The sequence below is a fragment of the Halichoerus grypus genome, chromosome 4 (genome assembly GCF_964656455.1).
Source record: "Halichoerus grypus chromosome 4, mHalGry1.hap1.1, whole genome shotgun sequence".
Lineage (NCBI taxonomy): Eukaryota > Metazoa > Chordata > Mammalia > Carnivora > Phocidae > Halichoerus > Halichoerus grypus.
Window position 1 is genome coordinate 15,052,284 of NC_135715.1, and position 26,250 is coordinate 15,078,533.

The 26,250-nt window shown below is 45.7% G+C and overlaps 1 protein-coding gene across 1 annotated transcript in view; it reads left to right on the plus strand.

The window, feature by feature from the left end:
• ABCC4 (ATP binding cassette subfamily C member 4 (PEL blood group)) overlaps window positions 1-26,250 on the plus strand; it is a 241,638-nt gene that overhangs the window by 37,149 nt on the left and 178,239 nt on the right. The window contains exon 4 of the mRNA XM_036080095.2: window positions 10,158-10,382. Within this exon, the coding sequence (XP_035935988.2) occupies window positions 10,158-10,382 (225 nt within the window). The remainder of the gene's footprint in view (window positions 1-10,157; window positions 10,383-26,250) is intronic.

A 26,250-nucleotide genomic window follows, 5' to 3' on the forward strand; every position in this document is an offset into this window, starting at 1 on the left:
AATCAGAACCCTGGGCCCTGTGTCTGGGCTGGAGCTGGCCAGACCTCTCAAGAGCCCATGGTTCTCTGGGCTGCCCCCTTTCCAGCAGGACACGTACTATGAGCCAAAACCCCCTCTGTGGAGGAGCTCTGGCTCCGTGAATTCTGGAGGATTCGTGCCCCACCCATTCTGGTTTCCTGTCCCTGGTTATTGGCGTGGATTCCTGGTTGGAAGGTGGAGCTTTGGTGGCGTGACATTGCAGCTACTCTAGGAGTGATGTGGAATGGAAGAGCAAAGGCAGAAAGCCATGAGGTCAGTGAGCTCCATTAGCCCGATGGGCCTCAGTCAAGATCGTCCAGTAAGACCGTGTTCTCCCGGGCGCAGCCAGTGAGAGCCAGTGAGCCTCTACCTGTTCTGGGCTGTGGCCTGCTGGAAGGATGCTGCAGCTCCACCTGGCTGGCTCTGCACCTTAGTACTGCCTTAGGGACGCTGGTGGCCCTGTGAGTGTATGAGAGTAGTTGGCATAGGAGTTGGGGTTGCTGTGAAGAGGTGGTTTTAGGTGGAGAAGGGCGGTGAGTTGTCATAAGTTCGTTTTGTCGGGCGTGAGATGGGTGGGCTGGTTGCTGTGTATGTGGGAAGGGCAGCTCCTGTGTTAAAGGCTCTGTTGTAGGGAAGGGCAGTGGGTCGGTAGGTGATCCCCACCCTGTGTAACTGAAAAAAACCAGAGTCTGTCAGCCAACAGGTGACTGATGGTCCTGGGAGATTGAAGTTCCCCTGGATGACGAAGGTGGGTTAGCCAGAGGGTGGGGGCAAGTATATGGAGCACCAATCAGCCCCTAGATACTGCTGTGGCTTGTGACGGGCAGGGTGGAGATACACAGCAGTGGGACTGACCGGGGGGTTGGTGAGGGAGGGGACAGGAAACCCCGAGCCTGTCCCAGCCTGGCTTTGACCCATGTACTCATGTCCCAGTGATGGGGTTCCTGTGCGGTCACGATAAGTGTCAGTTTGAAATACACAGGGTGACAAGTTGGGGTTTTAAAATTGTGGCCGGTGGGTGCAGGATTTCCTGATGAGATATGGCTGCTGACCTCACAGAGCAGAGTGCTCGTGGATTCGGCTTGTCGGGAAGCCCGGGAGCCTTGGCATATGCCTGTGGCCCATGTCCGGTGTCTGGTTGGGCGTGGGCAGGGACCCGTGTCCTTGGAGTCTGGTGCTAGATCGTATCCTGGAGCAGGCCTCCCTTTGTGGCCTTTGGTTCTCTCCTTTCTCTTTGCTACCAAGTGCTGAAGAAGCTGAAGATGGCAGATCTCAAAGGCTGGCCCTTGTGGCTGTGTTTGGCCTGAGCTTCTGGTTTCCCTCACTGTTGTGGGCTGTTGCCCACGTGGGGTGGGGTCTCTAAGTCCCAGGTGGTCCCATCTCAGAATAAGCTGCAGGTCTGTGCTGGGCTTGGGAGGAGTAGGCACAGAGCTCTGAGGCCACAGGAGCTGGGCTTCCTGAGAGGACAGGCTCCACTCTGGCACAGGGAGCGTTGATGACCACGTTGTCCAGCCCTGGTATACTTACTACTGGGGGATCTAGGGATGCCAGGACTGGGGGCGAAAGGAGCGTGCAACTGGTAAGAGCGCTGGTCTCTTTGGGGATGTCGGTTACTGGGGAGGGGAGTACGTGGCAAACGTGGGGGCTCATGCTCAGTAGCGTTAGTATTGGTAGCAGCAGTGGTGGTAGGAGCTCATACCCAGTAGTAGCAGCAGCAGCGGTAGGTGTGGTGGTGGTAGTGGCCCTGGTGGTTTCTCATCCTCAGTAGTGGTATTGCTAGTACTAGCAACAGTAGTAGGGCTCATACTCGGTAGCAGTAGCAGCGGCAGTACTGTTACTAGTAGTATCACTACTACTGCTAGCAGCAGGGGCAGTAGAGACCTACTTGGTAGCAGTGTTACTAGCGGTAGCAGCAGCGGCAGTACTGTTACTAGTAGTATCACTACTACTGCTAGCAGCAGGGGCAGTAGAGACCTACTCGGTAGCAGTGTTACTAGCGGTAGCAGCGGCAGTACTGTTACTAGTAGTACTACTACTGCTAGCAGCAGGGGCAGTAGAGACCTACTCGGTAGTAGTGTTACTAGCGGTAGCGGTAGCAGTGGCAGTACTGTTATGTAGTATCACTACTACTGCTAGCAGCAGGGGCAGTAGAGACCTACTCGGTAGTAGTGTTGCTAGCAGTAGCGGCAGTACTGTTACTAGTAGTATCACTACTACTGCTAGCAGCAGGGGCAGTAGAGACCTACTCGGTAGCAGTGTTACTAGCAGCAGCAGAGGCTCATATTCTGTAGTAACAGCAACAACATTAGTAGTTCATACTCAATGGTAATAGAACTATTAGTAGCAGTTTTGGCAGGGGCTCATACTCCGAGGTGGCGGCGGCAGGGGCAACAGCAGTACTGGTAGTAGTGTAGTAGTGTAATAATAGTAGTAGTGTAATAATAAGTACTTGAAAACTCTCAAACTGCTGCCAAGGGGGGCGCTTGGGTGACTCAGACGTTAAGTGTCTGCCTTCGGCTCAGATCATGATCCCAGGGTTCTGGGATCCCCGCATCGGGCTCCCTGCTCCGCGGGAAGCCTGCCTCTCCCTCTCCTGCTCCCCCTGCTTGTGTTCCCTTTCTTGCTGTGTCTCTCTCTGTCAAATAAATACATAAATAAAATCCTAAAAAAAAAAAAAAAAACTACATGTGATAATACTTTTATTCCTTTGGCCAGCTGAGACGAGGGGCGAGTATTAGTTTTATCTGCACCTTAGGAAAGAGGCCACATAGTGCCAGGTCGTTACACGGTGTGCGCGGGTCCCGCAGCGCACGAAGGACAGAGCCGTGATGCCATGACTGGCGAGCCTGACCGTCTCCGCGGCTGACCGCGCATCCAGTGGCAGGAAGGCTTGTCTTGAGAGCTCTGACATCAGGTCTCAGACACGTGCATCTTGAACTTGGCTTGGGCGACAGGAAGTCAGACGGGACTGTCAATTTGGGCAGAGCTCGGGTGTGGGTGTCCCCTGGCCGCTGGACGGGCCTCGGGCGCTGACAGCCGCGGTAGCAGCACGGTGTGTTCAGATCCAGCCGGAGCCCTTCAGAAAGCCACCTTCTACTCTTTACCGCCCCTTAGTGGATGCGGGTGTGGCTGCCCCACTGCGGAAGTTTGTAAACAGCCACCCACATGGTAAGACCCCGTTCTAGATGAGCTCTTGGAGACGGACCAGCAGGAAGGCCGGGCTCTCAGATGGGGCTCGGATGATCTGGGCAGAGGCCGAGCTCTCTCTGTTGTTACTCAGCAGGTGCCCCGGCTCCCTTACGAGAGATGGAGTCTGTGAGTCTCTCGTGGCGTGCACTTGCTGGGCAAGGAGGAGGGCGCGCGGGCGCTTTCCCATACGCAGCGTGTGCAGCAGGCCCGGGGTAGCACAGTGACGGTCTGGGGTGGACGCAGACCTGGCTGGGAGCAGGCGCCTCCCGTGTGCAGGGGCGCTGGGCTGCTCCCGGAGGGCGCTTGCTGCTTCATGCTGTGACGCAGCCGGGATCTCGGTGGTTTCCAGCAGAAAACGAGACACTGGCCTCGACGAGCACGGTGACCAGCACCCGTGGGGATCATTCTCACTTTGTGTCTTTGAGAGAATACGTGCTGGAGCTCTGCGTCCTGATGCCGGGACGCTCAGGCAGCCCACGGTGTTAGAGCTCAACCAGAAGTAAACCTTGAATTTTCTCCGGCGGTAAAAGGAGGCTGAAATCCAACACAGATACCCTTGTGTTTCTAGATTCGCCTGTTGACACAATGCTGTTTTGGAGACGTGAGAAATGCTTTTGTATGGTGGAGCCAGGAAGGATCTGTTACAGTTCAAAATCACTTTCAGGGGCTGTTTTGGGTTTTCAGTGGTTAAAGGTAGTTCCTGAGTTAGGTGGGATGAGTGCTAGTGTAATAGTTGATTTAATGAAGCAGCTTCCCATTTTGTGATCTTCTCTGCTGCTTGTTGGTCTTCATATTTTAGGTAGTGGAGGGTCTAAACTCAACCTTAGGATTTTCTCAAAAGGTTGAGGCTGGCTGATTATCCGTGGTTTGCAAGCAGCCTAGTGTTACCAAGCAACGCGTGGGCAGGGCCTTCCCCGGAGGCTCCTGGCAGTCACCAGTGGGGAGAGGCAGGGTGATGCAGGCCAGGGTGAGGCTTTGGAGGTTGGATTTCAAAGGAGTGAAAATCTCCGTCATGTGAGAATTGAGGAATGCTTGTAAGGCTCGCAGAAACAAGCTCCATGCTGATGTCGAACACGGCGCTCTTGCAGGCCAACGCTAACCAGAAAAGAACAGCCAGCGAGCCCCCAGCACGCCTGGCCCCTGTGTGCACCTCCATGGGGACGTGGTGGGGACAGAGCAAGTGTCCTCCTGTCTAGAGCCCTGAGGGTAGGGAGGAGGAGCCTGAAGGCTTTTTGGGGCAGACAGCAGTAGAGACTGTCTCCCCACACCACCCAGGGCCTTATCTGTGAGAGAGGCGGTCTCTGCCTGCTGGTGTTAGTGGGGTGGGTTCTCCCAGTCCCCTTGCTCTGAGAGGGGAGGAGTGGCCGGGGGGGGGTGGGGGTGGGGTTAGGTCACTCTACCCGTGACCTTTGGAAACGGCCCCAGGTGCTGCCGGCATTGATCAGTGACTTGGCCTTTGTCTGAGGCCACTTTTGCTAATTGTTTCTGATCCAGGTGGAGGCTGCCGGGAGGCAAATGTTTGCCTACATCTTTAGGCTGGAACTCAGCTGATGGGCAAGAAGTTAACCAAATCCTTTGAGGTGGTCTCCCCCACCGCCCCGAGGTTGTCCCTCAACTCAGGGCTGATCCCTTGAGAGTTGTCCTGGGCCTTTGCATTTATGTCCCTGGGCCTTTGCATTTATGTCCCTACTCTGTTCCAAGCGCCCTCCACCTCTGTTTAACCCAGGGGGCTGAGGAGTGGCTGCTGGTAGCCGACATGGGGACGGGGGGGGGGGGGGGGGGGGGGGGGTGTGCGGGAAGAACCACTAAGGACTGCACAGCAAGGGCCAGAGGAGGAAGCGGAGGAGACCTGCAGGGCAGACCCGCTGTGTACACCCTGCCTGTTCTTGGGTGTGTAGCATTACGTTAGTGGTATCCACAGTGATGACCCCGAGTTACAAACAAAGGTAATGCCTCTCCCCCATTTTCTTTGAGATGTCAGGGAAGGAGGTGACTCATTTTTAAAAAGGTTGCATTCATAATGGTTAAATTAAAAAAAAAAATCTGCTTAGAAGTGAAACTTCTGGCAACTCCTTAGAAAAGTTGGCTTTTATGAGCAACTTTTCTCAAGAGTTCTTGTTCTACCATTGTTGCCTGTCGGGGAGCAGTGGGTTTTCCAAGTCCTGTGTGAAACCAGCCTCTGCCATCAAGCATGGACTAGGTCTCTTCCCAGGACTCATGTATAATGAGGGTGAGCTTCCTTTATACTGATGTAATGCTGGTTTCCGGACACCGCGAGCTGTTGCATCCCATTTACTTGTCCCTGGATCCCTCTGAGGTAGACCAGGCAGGAGTTTCCATGGATATGGATAACGGCGGCACAGGAGGGCATGGATGGACTTAGGGTCATGTGGCATGCAAGTGACCAGCTTGGTTTCTGAAGCAAAACATTCCGAATTTGCCGGATGAGCGCTCTTTGTGTTCTGTCCTGACGCCTTCTCTTGCCAAGGCCCCCACCCACGATGGTCAGAGAGCCGAGAGGAGGTGTTTTTTCTCTGACAACAGCTCTGTGCTCTTCTCTCAGCTGCTTCATACGTTTTCACACACGGTTTCTCCCCTACCACCCCTGTAGCTTTTTTTTCTTTTGTTTAAAGATTTCATTTACTTATTTGACAGAGAGACACAGTGAGAGAGGGAACACAAGCAGGGGGAGTGGGAGAGGGAGAAGCAGGCTTCCTGCCGAGTAGGGAGCCCAGTGCGGGGCTCGATCCCAGGACCCTGGGACCATGACCTGAGCCGAAGGCAGACGCTTAAGGACTGAGCCACCCAGGCGCCCCACCCCTATAGCTTTTTAAGAACACTTAAAGATATAAACCTAGAATATGATTGAAGGGTAGCAGAGTATGCCATCCCAGAATATGCCTTTTTGGGATACAGATTATTTTGAGCTGATTAATTTTTTTTTTTAAACGAAGCTCCATGCCCAATGTGGGGCCTGAACTCACAACCCTGAGACCAAGGGTCTCATTTTCCACCAGCTGAGCCAGCCAGGTGCCTCTGAGCGGATTGGTTTTGAGAAGCATCAGCCACAGAAGCTCTGAAAACAGAGCAGAAGCTTACCCTTCTGTAAGGGACAGTTAATTTTATAAAGGAAACCTACATTTGTAAGGATGTCTCCCTCTTTGTGCCAGGAAGACAAGGGTGGTTCTAAATCACAAGAGAATCCTATCCTCGGAGAAGTCTTTGAGACGACTTAAATCGGCACAATAAGCCTTACCCCTGTTTCCCATGCTTTTCCGGTTAAACCTCCATGGCGGTGGTTCTGGCCTCTGGGAGTTACTCTGTTTTTCCTGGGGGCTCTCCCATGTATGCCTGTTCATAAACTTCTGTTGGTTTCTCTCCTGTTAATCTGTCTTTTGTTACAGAGGATTTCAGCCCAGAGCTCAGAAGGGTCGAGGGAAAATGGCTATTCCTCCCCTGTGGATTAAGCTTGCATGTCCCCCTAAGCCAGCTTCAGGGGGTATCAACTCATGACCGGTCTTGACCCATCCGGACCCCACTCACTCTCATGCTTCCCAAGATTATTTTCAAGCAGTTCTTAAGTACTGCATCATTTTGTCTGTATTTTAGTGTGTATCTTTAAACACTATGGACTCTTTCCCCTATATAATCTAATGCCATTATTATGCATAAACATTAACACTGATACTAGACATCATCAGTATCTAGCTAGTGCTCACATTTCTTTCTTTTTTTTCCCTTGCAGCTTGAATCCGTATCCAAGTTGGGTGCATTTGGTTGATAGAGGCTGTTTGGGTTCCTTTCCATTCTCTCTCACTATAATTTTATTTATTTTTTCTAATCAAATACTTGACACTGAGTTGTTTGTCCCGTAGAGAGTCCCACAGTCAGGCTTTGGCCTATCACTTAGGCCCTGTGTCATTGAACATGTTCTTCTGGAAACTTAAATTGGTGGCTAGATCTAGAAGCTTGATCTGACTCAGTTTTTTTTTTCTCTTCTTGTCCTTGGCAGATTTGCTTTGTAGGTCTGGTGGTGTGCCTCGCGTATTAGGTACATCATGTCTGCTTGTCTTTATTGTGTGGGTGATGTTAGGAGCACTATTCATGATCATTGCTCAAGATCCATTAATTTACTAGGCTGTTGCAACATGGGGTGGTTCTCATTCTTCCTGTGTTCATTCACTGCTTTTCCTCTGTTAACCTTAAGAATAGAACTTCCCAGTTATGTTACCGCAAAAATGGGTTTATTCAGGCATGGCAGACAGTTGCAGTCTGGGACAAGCAAGCTCTGGCCAAACCGTAGGCAAGTCCGCCCAACACTCTTTTATGGGAGAAAGTAGGAAGTTGGGAGGGGCTGTTCTAAACAGGCTTACCCTTTTGCTGTTACGGTTCATTCGATAATTTTTCCTTTGTCTGATAGTTTGTTTCTATTTCCGTGTTTTCTTTCTTTTCTCATGGATCAGGCATGGTGGGGTTGGGCAAGAAATGTTTCCTGTACATGGGACAACCGTGCCCACGGGGGAGGTTTTGGCATCTAGCCATGTAATAAGTTACCCTAAAAAGCAAGAGGTTGTGGGGGGTGGTTTGAGATGTCAGGGGTTTCAGGGAGCTGAATGCCGAATACTCCATTAAGAAGTACCTGCCGCAAAGACTCTGAAATGCTGGTAGGACCTTGAACCATGGGGTGTTGTGGTATCATATTGGGCTAGAAATCCCTTATGGTTTTACAATCAAGAAGAATTCCTGTGAAGGAGTAATAAAGACCATATTCTCAGTTGGTTTGTGGGAAGGATCTTCACCGGGCAGAGATGGGCATGTTTGCTCGAATAAGTTTTGACCTTGCTCCTGCTCTCCAGAAAGTTTTAATATGGTTAGTTTCAAGTTTGATAATACCTATTTTCCTGGGTTTATTTCTTTGTAGCTGAGGGTGAGGATTGAGAACGGACAGATGAGTGGAAGCTAGGTGCTGCAAGCTGGCATTCCTCATTAGTGAGCCTGTTTGATTGATTAAGTACTGTCAGCAGAAAAATCCACGTGCTTGGGTGGTAGTGCTCTACCTTTATTTTGTGCTCTTTTTCACTGGGTTTGTTGCATCTATCCGTTTTCTCTCTGAGGGGTGGCTCTGATTATATTTTCCTATGCCCATGCCCATGTTAGGCTCAAATGGAGAGCCGAGGACCAGAGACGATCCTAAGTTTTAGGAAAGTTTGGGCCGGCAGGTGTTACCTCTGGGCTCCCAGTAGGCAGCCCCAGGGTGACGTACTGCTGACTTGGGCTGGGACCGCCCATGTGTATGTACAGTTTGATGTTCTCACTTTGCTGTGGAAGCCTCCAGATCTTCATCTCAGTAATCCCATAAACTGTTTTATGGCCTGCTGTATTTGGGTTGCTTTCATAAACTCTCAGTGCTTCTTGGGATGAATGATTGGGCATGCTTCACATGTAACAGTGAGCCTTTGTGTTCTTGAGATCTGATTGTCTTCAATGAGCAGCATTTCCTTGTAGTACAAAAGTGCCATGACCTCATGAAAGGTGAGGCTGGAGGTGAAGTTTGTGAATGAGTGTGCGCATGAGTGTGCAGTGTTGGGGTTTATAATGTCACACCCATCTCAGGGATGGGAACAGCTTTCTGTAAATATCCTGAAGGGGCACTAGTTGGGTGAGAAGAAAATGCATGTTAGTTGTGTTTCGGGTTTGGGTTTTTGGGGTTCCCTTGCCCTTCTGGGCTATGGGTTCCTCCCTCGGGACAGATGGAGGAGAGCCACCAGAAGCAAACCTGTTGGTTGTTTGCCAGTCTGTGTTAATAAGGACAGGTTGCTCAAGAGGAAATATTTCAAAGTCGAGTTCTTGAAAGATTTCCAAACTTTTGGCATTAGATGAAGTGAGGTGGAGGGCCTGTGTGTTTACTCTTGGCGACACGCATTTGCACTGAGTGTTTGGTATTCTTTGATGCCAGAGGAAGGTACCTTACAAGAGTGGATGTAGGTTGTGGGGTGGAGCGGCCATCTGGCATGGAGGGGCAAGTTTTGCCGTTTCTTTGCCTTTAGTTTTAGGGGAAGAAAATTGCTTTCCTTAAGTCTTATTTAGGAGGTAAGCCCCAGTGCTTTCTTAACTCAGTGGTGTAGGATTTTAATTTTTTGCCTTGGGGAATGGAGGATTGTTAAAATTCATCAAAACCAGCACCTGCAATGTATGGCTGATGGCGAACCAGGGGTGGCATTATTTTGAACTTGCCTTCTGCTGTGTTAAATTTTTGACTCCCAAGGCGGCGCTGCTCAGCTTCTAGGGGTAGAGACATTCAAGACTGTGGCTGAGAGCCTGGGAGCCTCCTGAGCCTGGTCCTTTTCCTTACTCCAACAGAACTTGGAGACTGGACTCCGTTCTTTTGATCTACTGACACGTGGAATTTGGGGTTGGGCCCGGATCTGTATTTGCGCCAATATCTCCGTTCTTTTAATGGCTCTTTTAATGCAGAAGGGGTTTGCAACAGTGTGCCTCCCATGAGCGAGCCATTTGTGACTTTGCTTTGGGCTGGGATGTTGACAGTGGAGACCCCATGGGCAGGCTGTGAGCTGGGGCTGCCCACCTGTGAGCACATGCCTTACCATTCTTTTGCCACTTTTTTCCTTATTCATCTTGGCCAAGACTTAACTGGTAGTCTGCCAAATGCGTTCTAAACACGGGTTGCGATATTTTTCGAGGACCCTCAGTGTACCCAAGCCCAACGAACTAAAGTTTTATGGCTTTTGCTCTTAGAATATTGGCTGAAGGTTAAACTATTACGTGCTTGTCTTACATAAGAGAGGGGTTCTGTTTTTCTTTGGGATTAGTGATGAATGTAGCACTTTGTTAAAATGCCTTTTTAACATGCTAGTAATAAACGCAAAGCTATGTTAAGAAAAACTGGTAGGACCTGTATTTCTAATTACGGCTTTCTCCTTTCCTTTTAGGAAGGCACCAAAGTAGTCCAGCCCATATTTTTGGGGAAAATTATTAATTATTTTGAAAACCATGACCCCACTAATTCTGTGGCTTTGCATGAAGCCTACGCCTATGCCACAGTGCTGACCACCTGCACACTCATCCTGGCCATATTGCACCATTTATACTTCTATCATGTTCAGTGTGCAGGCATGAGGCTACGCGTCGCCATGTGCCATATGATTTATCGGAAGGTAAGTGTCATTTGGTATCAGAATGTCTACCTCACCCAAAGCATCAAAAGCATTTTGGGAAAGTTCATAAATTAAAAATTTTGTAAAAAGGATCTCTATTTTTATTTCTTTATTTCAAGGCGGGGGGGCACAGGGAGAGAGAGAATCCCAGGCAGGCTCCATGCCCAGCACGGAACTGGATGCGGAGCCCGACTCAGGGCCAGTCTCAGGACCCTGAGTCATGCTCCTGAGCTGAAATCAAGACTTGGACACTGAACTGACGGAGCCACCCAGGTGTCCCATTAAATAAAATCTTTAAAAAAAAAAGAAAAGAAAAGAAAAAAAATAGTTGATGTTTGGGATGAAACTTTAAATTTTACATTGTCTTTAGTAATTTTGGAGAGAACTTATGTTCTACTTTATATTGCTTTCCATTCAAGTTATTATTTTATGCACTATCTTCTTCTCTTTAGTGTACATTGCAGCAGTTTTAATGACAAGACCCATTTGATGTATTCAGTGTTTTGTATTGAGAAATGCCATTAAGTTCTCCCACAGTTTACCCTGGTCTTAAGTATTATGAAGGGAGTGAGGATTTCAGGTGTCTTTACCAAGGAGTTGGCACAGACAGAAGAAGTGATGAGAACTGAAGGGCCCTTTACAAACTGGACCCTGGATATCTCTTTGCTTTGGGCCGTTTGCTTTAAAAACAAAAACAAAAACACTCCATTTTAACTGTATCGTATACTTGAAATTTGCTAAGAAAGGTTGATCTTAAGCGTTCCTGCCATACACACAAAAGGATAACTATGTAAAGTGATGGATATATTAGCTTGACTGTAGTACTCATTTTCCAGTGTATTATCTGTCAAAATATGACGTTACACCTTAACTATATACAATATTTTTTAAGTTTTTTTTTTTTTTTTTTTTTTAGTAATCATCTTTACACCCATTGTGGGCTCAAGCTTATGACCCTGAGATCAAGAGTCCCATGCTTTTCTGATTGTGCCAGCCAGGTGCCCAATATATACAATTTTTATTTAAAAAAAAAAATCCTTATTGAAAGTTAAAGCCAAACAATTTAAATTTAAAATATTGCTTCTTTTTTTTTTTTAAAGATTTTATTTATTTATTTGAGAGAGAATGAGATAGAGAGCATGAGAGGGGGGAGGGTCAGAGGGAGAAGCAGACTCCCCTCTGAGCAGGGAGCCCGATGTGGGACTCGATCCTGGGACTCCAGGATCATGACCTGAGCTGAAGGCAGTCCGATTAACTAACTGAGCCACCCAGGTGCCCCTAAAATATTGCTTCTTTAACCTAGTTGCTGCTTATCTAGAGCTTCTGTTTCTTATGACTACTTTTCTTTTTTTTTTTAATTTTTTTATTGTTATGTTAATCGCCATACATTACATCGTTAGTTTTAGATATAGTGTTCCATGATCCATTGTTTGTGCATAATACCCAGTGCTCCATGCAGAACGTGCCCTCCTCAATACCCATCACCAGGCTAACCCATCCTCCCACCCCCCTCCCCTCTAGAACCCTCAGTTTGTTTTTCAAAGTCCATCGTCTCTCATGGTTCGTCTCCCCCTCCGATTTCCCCCCCTTCATTCTTCCCCTCCTGCTACCTTCTTCTTTTTTTTTTTTCCTTAACATATATTGCATTATTTGTTTCAGAAGTACAGATCTGAGATTCAACAGTCTTGCACAATTCACTTATGATTACTTTTCTTAGCAAAATGCAAGATGTCTTCTCCACCTCTTCCTCTGAGCAGAGTCTTACTAATCTTGGAATTGTGTGAATCTGGGAGGCTTCTTACTGTCTGTGTAGGCTGTGACATGTAACCTCAGGTTTCTCCCCTGTGATGTGCAAATGGTAGCCCTGCCTGTCCGCCCCAGTCAAGGGGTCTTCGTTGCTGTCCTTCTCCTCCTCTTGGTTATTCTATTGTAGTCCCTTCTACCATGTAGGAGACTGGGCCGATTTCTCTATAAATTAGCTAGATCATGCTTCGCTCCCATAAATAAATAGGACATTTCACTAGGACTCTATTGTGAAAACCTTCACCGGGGGATCCAGGTTTGAGGGGACAATTCAGTCCAACAAAGCTCTTGGCTGCCCAGGTGAGTTGGTGGGAGTTCACCTGTTTTTCTTTTTTTTTTTTTTTAAGATTTTATTTATTTATTTGACAGAGAGAGACACAGCGAGAGAGGGAACACAAGCAGGGGGAGAGGGAGAGGGAGAAGCAGGCTTGCCGCCGAGTAGGGAGTCCGATGCTGGGCTCGATCCCAGGACCCTGGGACCATGACCTGAGCCGAAGGCAGACGCTTAACGACTGAGCCACCCAGGCGCCCCTCACCTGTTTTTCTTACTCTTCCCACTAACGTTTTAGAACTCACCTTTGGGAAATCTGATCTGATCTGGCACATTTGCTGAATGTAAACCTCTCCCAGAGGTGTTAATTTCCTGGCTTGATTAGCCTAAAAGAATTGTCCCCTTACAGAGACTTACTTGGGTCAAACCGTAGGCGTAAGCTGAAATTCCAGAAGCGTGGGAAAGACCGATTTCCTTAGGCACTGCCTTGCGGTCTAGAATCCTACTGGGGGAAGAAATAGGACACTTTTCCATCGCAGGTGCGCCGATTCCTTAGGGCAGAAGGCGGCACTGCAGTAAAGCTCCGAGAGGCCCCTCCGAACATGAGGCTCGTGCCCTACTCCTAATCCCCGGTTCTGGGAGAACTTCACGTGGGGTGTCGTCACTGGAATGGCTGCTGAGTTCGTAGTGGTAGTCGTGATATTGCATGATGTCGTGGGATGTATTCTGTATAAAAATGACTTATCCCTTGTTTTCCTTTGCACAGCTTTGGTAAAATTACACTTGGCTTTTGAGGTTTTTTCTTTTTCTTTCTTTTTTTTTTTTAAGATTTTATTTTTTGAGGAATCTCTACACCCAACGTGGGGCTCGAACTCACAACCCTGTGGTCAAGCGGCGCGCGCTTCCACCAACTGAGCCAGCCAGGTGCCTGGAGCATTTATTTATTTATTTACTTCTTGATTGATTGATTGTGGTAAAATATGCATAACGTAAAATTTACCATTTTAACTCTTTTAAGTGGACTGTTCAGTGACGTTTAAGTACATTCACGTTGTTGTGAATGTCCCTATCACCACTATACCACCATTCATCTCCAGAGCTTTCTCCTCTCCCCGGACTGAGGTTCCTTACTGGCTGAACACTGATCAGAGCACAGGAGGTAGGACCAGCCTGGGGGAAGATGGTAGCTTCAGCCCAGGCAAGCCGGATTGAGGACAGAGGATGATCTTCAGCCCCATCACTAGTAGAAATGGATCTGGCATTTGCCAGCCTGACCTTGGCTTCAGGCTTGGGTGCGAGTGAGCCTGAATGTTCTACGTCTCTAGAGCTAGGGCACACAGGATGGCATTCTCTGTAATCAGGATGGTCTTGTCCTATGGTACAGAGATTTTCTTGTATTATAAAATGTGTACGGCACAGAGATTTTTTTCTTAAGATCTTAATTAAGCCTGGGGCGCCTGGGTGGCTCAGTCGTTAAGCATCTGCCTTCAGCTCAGATCATGGTCCCAGGGTCCTGGGATTGAGCCCCACATCGGGCTCCCTGCTCGGCGGGAAGCCTTCTTCTCCCTCTCCCACTCCCCCTGCTTGTGTTCCCCTTCTCGCTGTGTCTCTCTCTGTCAAATAAATAAAATCTTAAAAAAAAAAAAAGGTCTTAATTAAGCCTGATTGGCCCTGGGTTTCCTGACTCTGTGTCCAGTTTGAAGAACTGAGGCAGTTCCCATAGTGGACCTTGATGGTTGGTTTGCTTTGAATGCCAGGGAAATCCAGAGCTGTCAGCTTTTGAGTTCATGGATACTGTTCTCCCTCCTTGTTCCTTGGTGCAGACTTCCTTGCAGAATTGGATCATTTTGACCATACTTTTTATTCTGGCTAAAATCTCATTTTTACTCTCTTTAGAGTTACCCAAAGGATAGTTTGTGAGAGAGTATTTGTCTTTCTTTGCTTGAACCTCTAAGATGAATGGACTCCCTGCAAACATCTGAGTTTCCTTTTATCCTCTATCATGGATTTGTCTTGGCAAGAGTTTATGTACAGTAAACTCTCATTATTCACAGATTCTCTGTTTGCAGATTGCCTACTTGCTCAAATTTATTTGTAACCCCAAAATCAATACCTGGAGCTCTTTCACGGTCATTCTTGGGCATGCACATAGTCACTAAAATTTTGCGTCACCTGACATGCATATTCCCAGCTGGGGTCACCTTCTTGTTTCAGCTGTCCTACTGTAAACAAGAGTTCTTTTCACGGGCTGTTTATATGTTGTGCCTGTTTTCTGCACTTTTATGCTTTTTGTTGGTGATTTTGCTGTTTAAAATGGCCCCACACAAAATGCTAAGATGCTGTCTAGTGTTTCTGAGCACAGCAAGGCTGTGCTGTGCCTTGTGGAATAAATACGACACATGGTAGGGAGAAAATGCCTGTGTTAGATAAGCTTGGCTCAGTTTTTTTTTTTAAAGATTTTTATTTATTTATTTGACAGAGAGAACAAGCAGGGGGAGTGGGAGAGGGAGAAGCAGGCTCCCCGCTGAGCAGGGAGCCGGATGCGGGGCTCGATCCCAGGACCCCTGGGATCATGACCTGAGCCGAAGGCAGACGCTTAACCGACTGAGCCACCCAGGCGCCCCAAGTTGTTTCAAGTTATGAATTATTGTGCTTTTGGCGTGAGTCCAGTGTTAATGAGTCAACAATGGACACACGTCAGGTTATGTGTATGTTGATCAATTTTTTTTTTTAATTTTATTTATTTATTTGCCAGAGAGAGAGAGAGAGAGAGAGCACAAGCAGGGGGAGCGGCAGGCAGAGGGAGAAGCAGGCTCCCCACTGAGCAAGGAGCCCGATGTAGGACTCGATCCCAGGACCCTGGGATCACAATCTGAGCCGAAGGCAGATGCCGAACCAAATGAGCCACCCAGGCGTCCCTGTTGATCAGTTGTTAAAATGTTATCAAAGGCTGGCAGAAACCGAATTCTGTATTTTCTCTGGGAGCAATTAGTATTCAGTAATTCATGGTCACAGTGACATAGCACACTACTACCATGAATGTGGAAAATCGACTACTGGGATTTATGCAGTGCATCCCAAGTGAGTGACTTCTGTAGATTAGTATCCTATGTAAAGAAATATTTTTACTTACCTCAGTGTATTTTTAATCAGTTAAGTGATATAGTTGCATTAAGTGATGTAGTTGCAGTATAATTTTTAGAATTCTGTAATTGGGAGAAAAAGGCATGCTTTTTTGTATCTACACCATTTAGATCTCCTAATCTTTCTGAGTGGACTCTTCCCTTTTCTAATCTTTTCTCTCAAGACCTTCTTCTCTTGACCGTTTTACTTCTCCTTTCTAGACCCTTCTGCAGCTCAGTTGTATTTTAAGATCGGCAGTTGGGACATGAGGCATTCTTTATCACAGACTCTGAAAAGGAAGTAGAAGGGCCCCATGCAGGGTGCAAAGCCAGCTTGCTGACTTCTCCTGAGCAATGTCTGCAACCTGCTGCAAGAAACGGAGCTCGATGGGACGCCTGGGTGGCTCAGTTGGTTAGTCATCTGCCTTTGGCTCGGGTCGTGGTCCCGGGGTCCTAGGATCGAGTCCAGCAATGGCCTCCCTGCTCCACGGGGGGCCTGCTTCTCCCTTTCCCTGCCGCTCCTCCTGCTTGTGCTCGCTCTCTCTGTCAAATAAATACATAAAATCTTAAAAAAAAAATGGAGCTGGAGTTAAAACAAAACAAAACAAAACACTATGCACCAGAGTGTTGATTCTGAGGAAGGGAAGGTCCACCCCACCCCTCCACCTCCTTCTGAAAGTTTGTTAGCATCTCACGCATATGATGTCAAGTCCATAGTTCTTGGACAGAACTTGATTTTGTTTTTATTTAACACTAACTTCATTTCAGTGTAGACACACTGCGTTGCTTTATATTTAGGCTGGACAACATGAAATTGCAGATATTCAGCTGATGAGGGCTTGTAAAACAGCACTTTCGTATGGTTCAGTCCAGTATTTTGCCTATTAGTCTGTGGTTACATTTCCTTTCTGAAAATGTCGAGGGACTAGCATCTTGAGAGTACCACCACAGTGAAACTCTGCGTTATTTATGGAAATGGCCGGGGGGGGGGGGGTGTCTCCCTGGAAGCATGGGATACTTGGGTAGGAATTTCTCTTCTAATGGTATTTTGTAACCTTCTGACAAAAATAGAATGAGCTAGTAATGCTTCTTACATCGTTTAATGCTTTAAAATCTTTTCTTTCTTTAATATTTATTCTTTTAAAAGATTTTATTTATTTATTTGTCAGAGAGAAAGAGAGAGAGAGAGCGTGCGCGAGCACAAGCAGGGGGAGCAACAGAGGGAGAAGGAGAAGCAGGCTCCCCACTGAACAAGGAGCCTGATGTGGGACTTGATCCCAGGACCCTGGGATCATGACCTGAGCCAAAGGCAGACACTTAACCGACTGAGCCACCCAGGTGTCCGTAAACTTTTTTTTTTAAGTTTATTTATTTATAATCTCTACACTCAACGTGGGGCTCCAACTCATGGCCCTGAGATCAAGAGTTGAGTGCTCTATCAACTGAGCCAGCCAGGAGTCCCTAAAATCTTTCTTTTTAAACACATTTCTCCCTCCATTTTTCTCTTTTACTTATGATCTAAACTTGGGTTGAACCTGTGCATTTTGCGAAAAGCTGATCTCTAGGGGCAATTTGTCAGTGTTCTAGTTTGCTAGGAAGGAGCTAAGAGGAGGCATTGGGTGCAGGTTTAATTTTCTGTTGGGAGTTTGGGCTAACAAAGCAAGTTAGGAGAGGCTGTTTGTTTTAGCTTTCTTTAACGGGGAAATTCCTGCTCTGGAGAGTTATGAGTGGCTAGAATTGATTCTACCATCAGATACATTATCTGTTCTCTGGGGATGTGGTGGACACGGGAAGGGTAGGCTTTAGCTCAGTGGTTCCCAAACTCTGGTGCACAGTGGCCTCATTTGGGGAAATTTTTTTAAAACAACTTTGATGCCAGGTCCCTCTCCCCAGGCATTCTGTTTGAATTGGTATGGGGGGGTAGTTTTAAAAAATGACAAGTGATACTAATAGGCCTCAAATACATGTTCAGCTTTTACTTTGTATCTTATAACTTAGGTCTTTCAGCCCTTCTCAGTGGTGAATAACTCTTTCGAAATTGCAGCTGTTAAACCTCAAGCATGGTGGTGTTTATCAGGCTCCAGTGTCTTAGAATATGGACTGGGAATCTTACGCTCAGAATAGTCGTGTTGCGTCAGGTGGACAAATACTTTGTAAAAGATACTGCACTGAGCTGGATAGGGTAGGGACTGTGAGCATGGACTGTGAAAGCAGTCAGATTTGAGATCAAATCCCAATTTTGCCATTTGCTAAACCGGAATATTTTAGAGAAGTGAATTCATTTCTTAAGGTCTCAGTTTCCTGATCCTTAACATTTTATTTATTTACTTATTTAGAGCAAGCGGGAGGAAGGGCAGAGGGAGAATCTCAGGCAGACTACTGCTGAGCACAGAGCGTGTCCTGTGGCTCACGACCCTGAGATCATGACCTGAGCTGAAATCAAGAGTCAGATGCTTATCCGACTGAGCCACCCAGGGACCTCTCAGTTTCCTGATCTTTAAAGTGGGAATAAAGAATATCTGCTTCACATGGGGTTGTTGGTTGAGCATTGGATAATAGAAGTCATGTAAAGTACGTGGTACAAAAGACATTTATGAAATTTAGGAGGGGAGTTGTAAACGTGGTGAGGCTGTGTAGTTGGACTGCTTTTGCATGAATCCTAGTTTTCCTCTTTCTAGCTATTTGCCTTGGGCAAACTGCTCTAAGCTTAAATTTTCTCATTTGTAAAGTGAAGGTACCTGATTACATTCCCACTAGGAATATGTGAGTTTTACTCGGTCTGTATCCTCATCAAGACCTGGTATTGTCAGTATTTTTAATTTTAGTTATTCATGGGTATGTAAAATAGTATCTCATTATGGTTTTAATCTTCACTTCATCGATGACTAATGATGCTCAGTATCTTTTTATGTGCTTCTTTGCTCTTCATGTATCTTTTTTTTTGAAGTATCTGTTTAAGAATTTGCTGCCTCTCTTTTTCTCTTATATTGGGGTTTTTGTCTTATTGAATTGTACAAGTTCTGTATTTTCAGGATTCTAGTCCTTTGCCAGATATATAAATGGTAAACATTTTCTTTCAATGTCTGGCATGCCTTTCTATTTTTTTTAATAATATCTTTTGAGAAGTGGAATGTTTTTGTTTTGATGAAGTAAGTCCTGTTTATCAGTTTTTATGGTTATTGCTGCTTATGTTCTATCTGAGAAACCTTTGTCTATTTACTTATTTGGAGAGAGAGCCTGAGCCGGGGAGGGGGGTGCTGGCAGAGGGAGAGAGAGAACCTCAGGCCGGCTCCACACTCAGCTGGGAGCCTAATATGGGGCTTGATTCCACACCCCTGAGATCATGACACAACCAAAATCAAGAGTCAGATGCTCAACCGACTGAGCCACCCAGGCGCCCCTCCTTTAGCATTTCTTAAGGATAGGTCTGCAAGTGATGAATTCTGTTTCTGTTTATCTGAAAATCTGTTTTTCTCCCTTGTTTCTGAAGGCTATGCTGGCTGGATATTGTATTCTGAATTGATAGTTCTCTGTACCCCTTTTAGTATGTAAAGGATATTGTTCTGTTGTCATCTGGCCTCCTTTGTTTTTAATAAGGCTTCCTGTATGTTTGTTTTCTCTGGCAGGTTTAAAAAAATTTTTTTTTTAAATTTTCTTCTTAAAGAAAATTTAGATTTTTAGGAGATTGATAATGAACCTTAGGTGTGATTTCCCTTGAATTTATGCCTTTTGGGGTTTGTTGAACTTTTTGATCTTTAATTTCTTCTTCTTTTTTTTTTTTTTTAAGATTTTATTTATTTATTTGACAGAGAGAGACAGTGAGAGAGGGAACACAAGCAGGGGGAGTGGGAGAGGGAGAAGCAGGCTTCCTGCAGAGCGGGGAGCCCGATGTGGGACTCAATCCCAGTCCCCTGGGATCATGACCTGAGCCGAAGGCAGATGCTCAAACAACTGAGCCACCCAGGTGCCCCTGATCTTTAATTTATTCTTTCTCTAAAAACTTCGGAAATATTTGGCCATTATATCTTTTAAAATATTATCTTCTGGTCCATTCTCACTTTTTCCTCTTTCTTGGATTCTCATTACATGTATATTAGAACATTTGAAAGTGTCTCATAGTTCCCTCTTTTTGTTTCCCTTAATTTTATTCAGTTTCTTTTCTCTGTTCTTAAGATTGGCTAGTTTTCTTCTAATCAACCTGACTACCTTTTCTGTTATCTTCAAACTGTTACTAAGACCAGCCAGTGCGTTTTTTTCCCCCTAGTTTTGTACTTTTCAGTTATAGAATGTCCACTTTGCTCTTTTTTTTTTTTTTAACGTTATTTATTTATTTGACAGAGAGAGCACAAGCAGGGAGAGTGGCAGCAGAGGGAGAGGGAGAAGCAGGCTCCCTGCACAGCAAGGAGCCTGATGTGGGACTCGATTCCAGAACCCCAAGATCATGACCTGAGCCGAAGGCAGTTGCTTAACCAAATGAGTCACCCAGGCGCACCACTTTGCTCTTTTTTTACAATTTGTAATTTTTCTGTCAAGGATCTGTTTACTCATATTTCTCTTTAATTCTTTGAATATATTTCCTTTCAACTCTTTAACATAAAATTAAAAAAAAAAATCCAATGTCTGGGTCAAACTTTCTTTTTATTCTTATTTATATATTTGGAGGATTTGCTTTTTATTAGGAAGACTGCTTTCTTTCTTGCTGTGGTTTACATTTTCCTGTTTTTTTTTTTCTTTTTGCATCTCTAAGACTTAAAATTTACTGGACATTATGAATGCCACATTGCAGGTCTGCATTCTGACCGTCTTTTGAGGATGTTGCATTTTGCATTAATAGGTCACTTACTGGCTGATCTCTTTCAACCTGGCGTAGGCTTGATTTATGCTTTGTTAGCTTCCATTTTTGGGAATTCTAAGGTGTTTTTTCCAAGCTTCTCCAGTTTGGTGGGTCTCAACCTTCAATCTCTGTGTCCTTTGTGGGTCCTTATTAGGCCTTGGTAGTAATCTTTTCTAGGATGAGTCTAGAGCAAATCTGTTTTAGAGAAGAGATTCTCAACCTCCGCACTACTGACATTTAGTAGGGCTGTTGGGGGGTGGTGGATGGAGGGGACCCCATACATTGTGGGATGTTCACCAGCAACTGTGGCCTCTACCCACTTGATGCCAGATGCATCTTTCTAGTTGTAACAACCAATAATGTCTCCAGACATCGCCAGATGTGCCCTGGGAGGTGGGGGCAAAATTGCCCCAGCTGAGAATCCCTGCTCCAGAGAGTGGTCTTTAATTCTAAGGTATGGTCTTCCTGGTGTCTCAGCTGTATTCCAGCCTTGCTGATCATTTATTAATAAGATTTCTCCACTCTGCCTGGGCAAGAACTCCAGTGCCCTAACTTGACCTTCCAGGCTCCTGTGTTCTGCTTGCTATTGCGTGCACCAGCTCTCTGGTGAGCCTTAGGCCGTGTTGACCTGGGCCTTTGTAGCCCGTCCCTCAGCTGAGGCCTTTACAGCAGCATCCCTTCCCCGCCCCAGGACTTTGGGGACCCTTTCATTCATCCTCGGAGATGCCACCTGCTTGGGCCGACCCCAGCCTCACCTCTACCACCTCAGCTCCGGGGGGGGTGGGGTGGGGGCTGCCCTGTGTGGGCTTCATCCACCTCCCTACCACAGCTGGAAAATGGTCTGCTGGCTGAGAGCCAAGACAGTGGTAGTGTTGACCTCTTGGGTGTCCCTGCTCCCAGGGATCTGGCCTGCACGGCCTGTTAGCTGGTGCCCGGACACGTAATTTTGCCCAGTTATGTACTTGCTTATGGCAGAGGTGGAGCTGGGGCCCGCCCACTATCAGTAACTTGGCCACAGAGCCGCTCACTGCGTTTAATAGCTGGGTGTTTACGGGCCTTGCGGCGGGAGCTGTGTGTACATTACAGGGCAGGGTGAGTATCCGCCGGAGCGCGGACCTGTTCGGCTTCCTTGCCGAGAGCATCAAGGGTGAGCAGGACATATGCTAGGCTGCGGGTCACTAGATTCTGTTATGACTCATCGTTGTGCTTAATAAAAACCCAGACCCTGGGTGTAATCCCAGACCTCCTCCCTCAGAATTAAGAGAAGCCCTGGAAATCTGTATATTTAATCTGTGCCCCAGGGATTCTTATCATCAGGACGACTGGGGAACCACCCCGTGGTAGGGACGGTGAAAGGAACCTGGGCAGGGCAGTGGTGGATGTGGAACCTTCTTGGAAGGCTCCAGGACTTCTGCCGAAAACATGACCGAGACTTAATTTTTAGAAACCCATTTAGTTTAATTTGTAAATTTTTATGTTAAGCTGAGTATGTTTTTCTTTCTTTGTTATTTTAAGATATTTCTGTAGGTTTAGAATTTTTGGTCGGTGGCTATTATTTCCCCCCTCTCTTCAAAGGTAATCATTTTGTTTTTTATATTTGTTTATTTATTTTTAAAAAGATTTTTAATTTTTAAAAAAATTTTTTAAGTAACCTCTATACCCCCTGTGGGACCTGAACTCACAACCCTGAGATCAAGAGTCACGTGGTGTACTAACGGAGCCAGTCAGGAGCCCCTCATTTTGTTTTTTAAATTAATGAATTTTTATTTTTGTAAGTTTTTTTTTTTTTATTCATTTGAGAACTAGAGAGAGAGTGCCTGAGCACGAGCACGAGCAGGGGGGAGGCGCGGAGGGAGAGGGAGAAACAGACTCCCTGCTGAGCAGGGTGTATGACGCTGGGCTTGATCCCAGGACCCTGAGATCATGACCTGAATCGAAGGCAGATGCTTAACCGACTGAGCCACCCAGGCGCCCCTAAGTTACGGAATTTTTAATTTTTAATTGTGGTAAAATACATGTCACGTAAAATTGGCCCCATTTACCATTTTTGAGTGTCCAGCTCAGTGACCTTAAGTACATTCACATCATTGTGCAACCATCACCACCATCCATCTCCAGAACTCTTCATCTTGTAAAGCTGAAACTCTGTCCCCATTAGACCAGTTCCTCATGCCCTTCCCCCAGCCCCTGGCGACCACCCTTCTACTTCCTGTCTCCACGAAACTGCCTGCTTAGGTGCCTCATGTGAGTGGAATCATGCAGGATTTGCCCTTGGGTGCCTGCCTTTTATTTCACTTGGCATAATGTCTTCAAGGTTAACCTCATTTTTTTGAATGGGTGCGGGTCATACATTTGCTCAGTATTCATTGAAAACAGTGACAGTTCACCCTCATCCTCAACAGTGGCAATGAACTTTCAGTTATTTGTGGAGGAAAAGGAAGGCATTTCAGAGAGGACTTTACCCCTCCTGGCTCTCTCTGCAGAGCCAGGAGCTGTGGCTGGGTTATGTTTTGAAGTTCTCGTCTCCTCCTCTCTCCTCCCTTGGGAACCCATTAGCTGAACCAACCGGGTTATTTTCTTTGTTTGGTATCTCTGTGACTTCAAAGCCATTGGTACCCAGCTGCTATTGGTTACACTCCACTCCAGTGAGGAGGAGAGCATGGGGTTTGGGATAATGGCATTTCGTAGAGAGTGTGATGGGTTGCTTTGTGAGAGGGCGTTTTCCTTACTGCTCCGTGCACTTGGTCTTGGTTCCTTTGTATGTGCTGATGATAGGCATTGCTGCTTTTAGTAAGTTGGTTCTAAAAATGAATGCTGTGAAAATCATGAGTTGGACAGCATCTCATTTTGTCATTTTTTTTTTCTGTACAGATTGACTTGTTTTCTGAAGGCTTCAGGCATAGTGTTTACAAGGAAATGAGTAATAATACAACTTGTTTTGTGATATCATGAAAGTGTGCACTATTACTTTAGGTATGCTGCATATCCAACTTCCTTAAATTAAATACTTTGATAAATATAAAGCATTAGGAAAAAAGGAAATTCACATTTATAAAACACTCTCATTTTGACAGTAAAATTATGCACAATGGATGAGTTTGTAGAGGGCATATTGCTTCCCTTTTGTAGTCTTGGTATGAAGGATGGCACATGATGAGTAAAATTTAGAAACTTCTTTATAGACAAAAGAGTTCTAAGTGTAGTTGCTGTAAAAGACTTAGCGTGTGGCCTCATGTATAAATTTTTATGACTAAGCCTGCCGTTTTTGAGAAGATAGTTTATACTAACCTTTTTTTGTTTTTTATAATTTTTAGAAACAGAAAAACATAGTAAAAGATATTTTTAAAAGTTGGTGATAGTTTTATTTCTTCTACTGGGGATGTACTTCATCTTTATTTTCTCATTAAGATAGTCTCTCCCCTAACCCTGAAGTGCATGTTTATAACCGTGTGTGTGTGTGTGTGTGTGTGTGTGTGTGTTCGCTCGCTCTCCTTTCTCTCCTTGTCATTGGGTTTTTCACGCTCACTGTATTCTTACTTCTTTCAGCCGCCCCACCAGCTCACCTTTGCCACAACTGTTCTGTGTTGTTCCTCTCTCTTTTCCCTTCTGTTGTGTGGGAGACCAGTCACATGGGGCTTCTCTTTCAAAGCAAGAAATTGGTGATGGAAGGGCCTGGGTTGGGGGGCGTCATTCATTACATTCCATGACTTTGAACATAACTGCCATCATATAGCCTTACACATTCAGGGACTCATGGCTGTTAGACATGATGAGGTCAGGAAATGTGGAGTCAATCTGACCTCAGAGCAAATATCACAGGCCCCCAGGTGGTTCTTGGGGTCCACACTGTGCCCTTTTGCTCAGAACGTGTTAAGTCTGTATGTGTCTTTCTGGCCTCTTGACTCCAACAGATCATAGTGGTATAATGAAAAAGGAAAGGTGGCGGATGAACTTGAAAGAAAGCTAATGGTAGCCCCAGGAGGGAAATGCCAAAGCTTGCAGAGAGCTTTCTGTGCAGGTGTGCTGGTTTTTGGGCCAGTCGTGGAAAACCAGGCTCCCCCCGCAATGCAGTGCAGGTATCAGGTTATAGAGAGGTTGTTGATTTTGTATGCACTTTGGTTTTCATTTCCTTGAATCTCTTTTCTTCTACAGACCATAGAGGGACTCTGATTAACTTTATGGGGTTGTCACCCATTATATTCATGGGGAAGGAGGATGTTAGGTGGTCCTTGTGTCCTCCCCTCAAAAATGAAGTTTAATGGCTTTAGATTATGCAGTCATAAAAGACGATGTGGCAGCATTACTCAGCAACTCTAGGCAACAATATTGGAAAAATACAGGCAATTTTCTGCTTCAGGTGAGCTAAACATCCTCTTCCTACTAGCCTGTTGCAGTAATACGCAGTGTACCTGGAAACCATGTTACCTGACAGACTCAGCGCTGGGGTAGGGCCATGAACCAGGAAGGAAACCAAAAAAGCCGGATACATGATACAAGTTCTTGGTTTTTTGTTCTGAAATTCTTTTAGGTTCCTACTCAGAACCTACGTGGTGTGATTTTACTTAAAATATTATGAAGCCATCCTAGTTTGGAAACCTTAGTAGGTACTGGTGAGAAGGATAGCTTGATAGCAAGGGACGGGATGGATGCAAAACTCCAAAGTCATGGCCATTTGGGGCGGTGTGTGGGAGCAGTGTCCTCCACACACCGAGGGTCCTTGACGTTGGGTATGAGGCAGGTCAGTGATGAGGAATCCGCATCATGAAGATGGTGAAACATGGCTTCTGTTTTTAAGGTCTATTAGAGAAGTGATATTTATGTGTCCATACTTGGGTTTTGTGTTTCACTTGTACTGATTAAAATAATTGAGAAAGAAGAAATAGTATATTTTTCAAATGAATGACAAATATTACTTACTTTTTAAAAAATTGATTAAAATCATTGTTGTGGTCCAGATTATAGAGTTGTCTTATAACCCCAGATGTATTTTCATGCCCACCCAGAGAAGGAACCAACTATGAACGGATGCCTGCTCTGATGGAGTATACATTCCACAGCTGGCAATGTTGTTTTTAATGGCCATATAGATTCCAGTATAACCAATAATTAGATATTTCGATTGTTTTCCAGTTTCTTATATTAATAGGTGTCAATGCAGTGAACATGACCAAAACGAAACCTTTGGAGACATCCTTAATTTCTCAGGGTATATACATATCAAGGCTTTTTTTTTTTTTTTTAATGATTTTACTTATTTATTGTAGAGAGAGAGCAGGGGGAGAGGGAGAGAGCTCTCAAGCAGACTCCATGCTCAGCGTGGAGCCTGACACGGGGCTTCATCTCATGACCCTGAGATCATGACCTGAGCTGAAACCAAGAGTCAAGCGCTCAACCGACTGAGCCACCTAGGCGCCCCTCAAGGCTTTTGAATGCTAGATTTCCTTCCAAAGAGTTGGTAACTATTTACAGTCTCTTTGGGAAAATGAGATGACCCCCACCCTTGCCAAGATTGGATGTTATAACTTTTTGTCTTTGCTACTTTCACCAGTTTCTAGATGAAGAAGAATGCTTTGTCATTATTTTAACTTACGTTTCTGAGTAATAATAAATTTGAGTATTTGAAAATTTTCATTAGTCATTTGTGTTTACCTCAGTGAGTTTCCTGCACCTGTTATTTGCCATTCTTTTTAAAATTGGTAGAATTTTATAATTCTTCTTGATACTTAAGTGCTCTTGATTTAGTAAAGATACTAATCCTGGTTCTGGCATATACAGTGCAAGTAATTAATTCCAGTTTTTTTTGTTTGTTTTTTATTGCTCTCATGGTGGAACCATTGT